The sequence below is a fragment of the Rhinopithecus bieti genome, unplaced genomic scaffold (genome assembly GCF_001698545.2).
Source record: "Rhinopithecus bieti isolate Rb0 unplaced genomic scaffold, ASM169854v2 scaffold_23826, whole genome shotgun sequence".
Taxonomy (NCBI): Eukaryota; Metazoa; Chordata; class Mammalia; order Primates; family Cercopithecidae; genus Rhinopithecus; species Rhinopithecus bieti.
In genome coordinates, this window is record NW_016811267.1 from 509,009 (window position 1) to 516,587 (window position 7,579).

At 52.4% G+C, this 7,579-nt stretch overlaps 1 protein-coding gene across 1 annotated transcript in view; it reads left to right on the plus strand.

Annotated features, from left to right (window-relative positions):
• Positions 1 to 7,141, plus strand: part of CYP4F22 (cytochrome P450 family 4 subfamily F member 22) — a 47,460-nt gene extending 40,319 nt beyond the window's left edge. Inside the window, exons 11-14 of the mRNA XM_017893683.1 lie at positions 2,958 to 3,091; positions 3,985 to 4,049; positions 5,509 to 5,591; positions 6,089 to 7,141. Of these exons, the coding sequence (XP_017749172.1) occupies positions 2,958 to 3,091; positions 3,985 to 4,049; positions 5,509 to 5,591; positions 6,089 to 6,266 (460 nt within the window). The 3' untranslated portion in view covers positions 6,267 to 7,141. The remainder of the gene's footprint in view (positions 1 to 2,957; positions 3,092 to 3,984; positions 4,050 to 5,508; positions 5,592 to 6,088) is intronic.
• The last annotated feature ends 438 nt before the right edge of the window (positions 7,142 to 7,579 follow it).

Below are 7,579 nucleotides of genomic sequence, written 5' to 3' on the forward strand. Positions count from 1 at the left end.
AAAGATAAAATAAATAAATAAATAAATAAAATAAAAATAAAAGCTCTGCTTGCACTAGAGCAGTGCATTGGCTAACAAGTCATGTGACCAAGCCCAGCATGAATGGGGCAGGACATATATATACTCCACTCACTTGAGCAGAAGGCACTGCAGAATCATATGACAAAGGGTACAGGTATATAGTTCTAATTCAGGGAGGAAGTGGAAAATCAGAACAAATAACCCAGTCTCTATCAGATTCATGCTATGTCGAGCTGATTCTGGGTGATGAAAAGAAAATACAGCGTTAGACTGGGTGCGGTGGCTCATGCCTGTAATCCAAGCACTTTGGGAGGCCGAGGGGGGTGGATTGCTTGAACTGAGGTGTTTGAGACCAGCCTGGGCAACATGACGAAATCCCATCTCTACAAAAAAAAACACACACAAAAATTAGCTGGGCGGGGTGGCGCGTGCCTGTAGTCCCAGCTACTTGGGAGGCTGAGGTGGGAGGATTGCTTGAAGCCAGGAGGTGGAGGCTGTGGTGAGTCAAGATTATGCCATGCACTCCAGCCTGGGTGACAGAGTGAGACCCTGTCTCAAAAAAAAAAAAAAAAAGAAAGGAAAACAAAGCCACAGCATTAAATAGCATCAATTCACATCGTGAGGAGGTTCCTTTCGGTTCTATTTCAATCTTTTGCATTATGGCCTCAGGGGTACATGCTCAGTGGGGTGCAACTGTATCCTGAACACTTTGCTAAACTTCCTTTTTAACAAATGGAGAAGATGTCTCAGGTTTAGAGAGCTGGGCAGGAGTTGGTGTATAGCCACAATTTAATAACATGCTACTGCTTTCACAGTGGTGTTTGTATGGATGAATACCTTTATGCCAGGGATGCTAGCAAGATGAAGTTTATTTTTTTTGAGACAGGCTAGAGTGCAGTGGCACAGTCACAGCTCAATGCAGCCTCAAACTCCTGGGCTCGGGCAATCCTCCTGCCTCAGCCTCCTGAGTAGGTGGGACCACAGATGTGTGCCACCACAACTGGCTAATTTTTAAGGTTTTTTTTAGAGATAGGGACTCGCTGTGTTGCCCAGGCTGGTCTCAAATCTCTGAGCGCAAGTGATCCTCTTACTTTGGCCTTGCAAAGTGCTGGGATTATAGGCGTGAGTGACTGTGCCCAGCCATGAAGTTTCTTTGAAAGAGAACCTGGGCTGGGTGCAGTGGCCCATGCCTGTAATCCCAGCACTTTGCGAGGCCAAGGCGGGTGGATCACTTGAGGCCAGAAATTCAAGACCAACCTGGGCAACATGGTGAAACCCCGTCTCTACTACAAATACAAAAATTGGGCGGGTGTATTGGTGTGTGCTTGTAACCCCAGCTGCTTGAGAGGCTGAGGCGTGAGAATTGCTTGAACCTGGGAGGCGGAGGTTGCAGTGAGCCGAGATCACGCCACTGCACTCCAGCCTGGACGAAACAGCAAGACTCCATCAAAAAAGAAGGAGAACCTGTTGATTTAAGGAAACTAATCTAATCTAGAACATGAACCAAGAGTTATCATTAGCCCAATTTTGGGACCTAAAGTCCAAAGGAAAAATATTAAGTCAATAATATTATAAGGAGATAATGCCCTTTTCTCTCTCTCTCTCTCGCTTTCTTTCTTTCTCTCCTTCCTCTCTCCTTCCTCTCTCCTTCCTTCCTTCCTTCCTTCCCTCCTTCCTTCCTTCTTTCCTTCTTTTCCTTCTTTCCTTCTTTCTTTCTTTTTAGATAGGCTCTCGCTCTGTGGTCCAGGCTGGAGTACAGTGGCATGATCATAGCTCACTACAGCCTCCTGAGTAGTTGGGACCACAGGTGTGTGCCATCATGCCCAGCTCATTTTTAAACTTTTGGTAGAGTTAGGGTCTCTCTTTGTTGCCCAGGCTGGTCACGAACTCCTGGGCTCAAGTTATTCACCTGCTTCAGCCTCCCAAAGTGCTGGGATTACAGGTATGAGCCACCATGCCTGACCTGCACCAGTTTTTTTTTTTGTTTGTTTGTTTTTTTAAAGACAAGAGTCTCACTCTGTCACCCAGGCTGGAGTGTAGGGGTGTGATCTCATCTCACTGCAACCTCTGCCTTCTGGGTTCAAGCAATTCTTTTGCCTCAGCCTCCCCAGTAGCTGAGACTACAGGTGCATGCCACCACACCCTCAGCTAATTTTTGTGTTTTTTAGGAAAGATGGGGTTTTGCGATGTTGGCCAGGCTGATCTTGAACTCCTGACCTCAGATGGTCCGCCCACCTCGGCCTCCCTAAGCGTTGGGGTTACAGGCCAGAGCCACCGCACCTGTCCTGCACCAGTTTTTTAAGTACAGAAATGGACCATATAAACTGGCATATTGCTGTTGCCCTGAGTCCCCTTGGCTGTCCTCACACCTCACCTAGGTGCCCCTGGGCCTCCACATAATTCATCAATTAAAGACTTAATGCTGGGCCCAGCAGAGGGCCCAGTGCTAGTGCTGTTCTGAGTGGTCGATGCTCAGATACTTTGCATCCTATTAGTACTGGCCTGGCACTGAGGCTCATGCCTGTAATCCCAGCACTTTGGGAGGCCGAGGTGGGTGGATTGCCTGAGGTCAGGAGTTTGAGACCAGCCTGGCCAACATGGTGAAACCCTGTCTGTACTAAAAATACAAAAATTAGCTGGGCGTGGTGGCGCATGCCTGTAATCCCAGCTACTCAAGAGGCTGAGGCAGGAGAATCGCTTGAACCTGCGAGGCTGAGGTTGCAGTGTGACCCGAGATACACAAAACACGAAATATTAGTACTACCCACCTGTGCATAAGACAACTGCAAATGGCAGAAGTTGGGGCAAGTCTAAAATCCTAGACTGGTTTCCTGCCCAGCTGCTCCTGAGTGTGTGTGTGTGTGTGTGTGTGTGTGTGTTTCACGGAGGTGGTGTCTTGGTGGTTTGGCTTCTAGTTATATCTCCATTCTCCCCAGGGACGATCTGACTCAGCTGCCCTTCACAACTATGTGCATTAAGGAGAGCCTGCGCCAGTACCCACCCGTCACTCTTGTCTCTCGCCAATGCACGGAGGACATCAAGCTCCCAGATGGGCGCATCATCCCCAAAGGTGCCCGCCGTGTTCCCCCTGCTGCTGGTGCACTGCCTCCAATGCGTAGCTGCTGTTGTCCACAGGGGCTGGGCCATGCCTGCCCTAGGTGCACTATCACTGCAGATGGGGTAGCTCTCTGTGTGCCTGCTGCTTCTGGCGTGTTGGAGGAAACCCAGTTGTGTGTGCAGGGAGATAGAGCCCAGTTAGTCCAGGTGGAAAGGAAGGAGGCAGAGTCACAGGGATGGGCCTGTGAGGGTGCAGCTGGGGAGGGTCAGTTTCATTCAGTTGCCAGCTACTCCCTGGAGACCAAGCCCTGTCTTGGTTGATACTGGGGACCCTGGCTCAGGTTTTGAGCATTGCCCATTCTGGGGGAGATACAGCAGGGCACAGACATTCCCAGGCATATGGAATCAGGAATGGGCTAAATGGAGAGACGGGCTAGAGTAGCTCAAATATAGGGAGGAATGCAGGGAGGGCTGCCTGGAGGAGGGAATGTGGGAGGTGAGGCTTGGAGTGTGGAAGTGAAAGAGTGAGCATGTTTATGGAGTAGAGCCTCAGGATGCAGATTGTGAAAGGCCTTGAGTGCCAGGTGATGGCGTTTGAACTCAATCCTGGGGGCAGCAGGGAGCCAATGTAGGTGTCTGAGCTGAAGAGGAGCAATGTCAGATCTGCGAGTAAGAAAGATCCCCATGTGGCCAATGTGGCAGCCAGAAAGAAGATGATAGGGTCCTCCTAGGGAAAGGCAGGAAGAGTGGATAGGGCAGCAGAATTTTTTAGAGGAGGATGGACAGAAGGTGGTGGCAGATGGCTCATGGGAACATCATGGCTCTAGGGAGATCCAAGGTGGGGGGGATGTTTCTGGAGGAGGCCCTGGCTCCCCTTGACCCCACTGATCCCATCTTTCCCTACAGGAATCATCTGTTTGGTCAGCATCTATGGAACCCACCACAACCCCACAGTGTGGCCTGACTCCAAGGTGAGTGCCTGCCCCAATCCTCCCTGCCCTCAGGTCCTCCCCTCCCCCTGCGCCCCAGGGAGCCAGAGAGCAGGGCCGGTTGCAGGGCCTGACTGCACACACTCCTCACCACTCCGCATTTAGCCATTTATTCACCCACTCATTGTTAATTCATTAGGGCAGAAAATATTTATTGAGCACCTACTGTGTGCCAGAGTGTGTGCTGGGCTCTGAAAATAGAGGATGATACTGTCTTTGCCTTCACGGGGCTCACAGTGAAGTTTTGGGGAAGACAATAATCAAATAAATAAGATTTTGGGTATTGATACGTGCACAAAAGAAAGAAAAACTGGGCCAGTTCCGGTTTACAGGTGCAGTGGTTCACGCTTGTAATCCCAGCACTTTGGGAGGCTGAGGTGGGAGGATTGCTCGGGCCTAGGAGTTTGAGACCAGCCTGGGCAACACAGCGAGACCCCCATCTCTACCAAAAAGGAAAAGTTGGCTCAATGTGGTGGCTTGTGTCTGTAATCCCAGTGCTTTGGGAGACCAAGGTGGGAAGATTGTTTGAGGCCAGAAGTTCCAGCTCAGCCCAGCCTGGGTAACACAGTGAGACCCCATTTCTAAAAAAAAAAAAGTTAGCCAGCCATGGTGATGCACACCTGCAGTGCCAGCCACTCAGGAGGCTGAGGCAGGAGGATTGCTTGGGCCCAGCTGCAATGAGCTATGGTTATTTATTTATTTTTTTGAGACAGAGTCTTGCTCTGTTGCCCAGGCTGGAGTGCGTGCAGTGGCGTGATCTTAGCTCACTGCAACCTCTGCCTCCTGGGTTCAAGAGATTATCCTGCCTCAGCTTCCCGAGTAGTTGGGATTACAGGCATGTGCCACCATGCCTGGCTATTTTTTTTGTATTTTTAGTAGAGACGGGGTTTCACCATGTTGGCCAGGCTGGTCTTGAACTCCTGAGCTGAGATGAAGCATCTGCCTTGGCCTCCCAAAGTGCTGGGATTACAAGCGTGAGCCACCGCGCCCAGCCTGCAATGAGCTATGATCGGGCTTCTCCACTCCAGCCTGAGTGAGACTCTGACTCTAACAAACAAACAAAGACAAACACAGACAAACAAATAAAAAAATAAATAAATAAAAACTGGTGGATGAGGCACTTTAGCTCGAGTGGTTATGAAAGGCCTTGCTGAGGAGATGTTTGAGCTGAGACCCTAGGGGATGAAGGATCAGGGAGAAGCCTGTTCTAGGCAGAGAAAATAGCAAGTGCAAAGGCCCTGAGGTGGAATCTCACTGGTGCGTGTGAACAACAGAAGGAGGCAGGTGTGGCTGCATTGCAGGAAGTGCAAGGTGGAATGGAAGAGGTGGCCCTGAGGTGCTCTCCATCCATCTTTACTGACCCCCAGAGGCTCAGGGATGGGGGCCAGGCTGGGATGTCTGGGGCAGCCCCCAGACTCATCTCCAGGCTGTTCCTCCCTAGGTGTACAACCCCTACCGCTTTGATCCGGACAACCCACAGCAGCGCTCTCCATTGGCGTACGTGCCCTTCTCTGCAGGACCCAGGTAACCCCTCTATTTCCCCCAGTCCAAGCCAGCTGTGGACGAACAGAGGCAGGAAAAGATCAGGAATGTGCCTCTCAGGAGCAGAGACCAGGCCTCCTTTCTGAAAACCCAGCACCCTCTCCCCAGTGTGCCAGGAGGCCCCCAAATCAGACTCTGCAATAGCATCCTGGGTATTGAGCACCGACAGTGTGTCAGGCCCTAAGTTCTGGGCTCCCACGCTCCCATTGGCTCTATGATGCCTTTGTCCCCGTTTTTACAGATGAAGGAACTGAGACTCAGAGGGGGTGCCATGTGTACAGGACACACAGCTAGTAAGAGGCTGCACCGGGATTCAGACACTCAACCCCAAGGTCACATTAATTGAGCGATTCGTGAGGTCTCACTTTAACCCTCACCCAGCCCAGGATGCTTGCTTCATTTTCGAAGGAGGCATGTGACGCCCAGGGACCAGTGCTCACACAGAAGCTGGGCCTGAGCCCTGTCCCCTCTTCCTTCAGGAACTGCATCGGACAGAGCTTCGCCATGGCCGAGATGCGCGTGGTTGTGGCACTAACACTGCTACGTTTCCGCCTGAGCGTGGACCGAACGCGCAAGGTGCGGCGGAAGCCGGAGCTCATCCTGCGCACGGAGAGTGGGATCTGGCTCAAGGTGGAGCCCCTGCCTCCGCGGGCCTGAGCGTGGGCGCGATCCCTGCGGATCCCAGGGGTCCAGGCCCCTCCCAGACTGGCCGAGGCCACGCCCCCGAAGGACCAGGACTCGCCCCAAAGATCCCGAGGGAATAGGCCACTCCCCTCGAAGTTCTGGTTCAGCTCCTGGATGACCAGGCACCGCTGTTGAGCAGCCTGATGGTGCTGGCCACGCCCCTCAAGGCAAGGCTCTGCCCCTTAGGGGGTCTGATCCCGCCCCTTGAGGCTTAGGTCCCGCCCCCTGAGTTCTCGCACCTGTCCTGTTTGAGGGACCAGGCTCGGCCCTGCCCACTTGGGCTCAGGTCCCGCCCTTCAGGATCAGGCCCCGCCCCCAGGATCCTGCGGATTGAGGTCCTCAGGCCACGCCCCTGCAGATCCAGGTCTCCAGTACTTGCCCACTGAGCCTTCAGAGGACCTAAGCCCCACCTCTGACTCAGGGCTCACCCCCTACTGGCTGAACCCCTGGCAGGCTTCCAAATTGAGGAAATCTGGAGCCTGACGTCAGAGCTTTTAACCCGGACATCACCCACCTGAGGCCCTCAGCTCATATGGGCAGACTGCTGAGGCGTGAGGCTGGATCGTAGGGCTCGAGGCTGCTTACTTTTGTTGTTGTTTTGTAAACTCAGACCCTTGTAAGCCCCTTCCTTCCTCCCTTGCCCAAAGACCCTTTGCTGAGTGTTCTGTTTTTGTAGAATAAAAGCAAAGGATGCAGACCTACCCCACCCTCCACCCCCTAACTCAGCCAGACCCTTACACGTGGAGCCCCCAGCATGGGAATGAGGGGCTCTGCAACTGAGCGAAGCTGCGGGCTAGGAGGCTGGAAAGCCATTTGTCCTAGGACATAAACTCAGATTTTGGGGGTCAGTTTGTGTGTTCATTTATTTCATCAACAGATCACCTATTGTTTGCTGGCACTGCTTCAGAACCACAGGCAGGCCCTGATTTCTGCCTTCTCAGGGGGTGGGGGACAGATGTTGAACAAATAATTCCACCTGTAAAGGTTTATTTACAACCCAGGACAGGTGCTCCAAAGGCGAGGCCCCAGGTGCTGGATGAGTATAGCAGAGGGATGGGGATAGGTCAGGGAGAACTTCTCCGATGCTGGAATGGAAGTTTAGTAGGTGACAAGGGGAGGGACGAATACTCCAGGCAGAAGGAACAGTATCTGAAAATGCCCTGAGCTGAGGGAGAGCAGAGTGTGTTTGAGGAACTCACCAGGGGCCAGGTGGCTGGATCTGGGAAGTGGGGGCGGAATGAAGGAAGGGGCCAAATGCACAGGCTTTATGCTGAGGGCAATAGGGA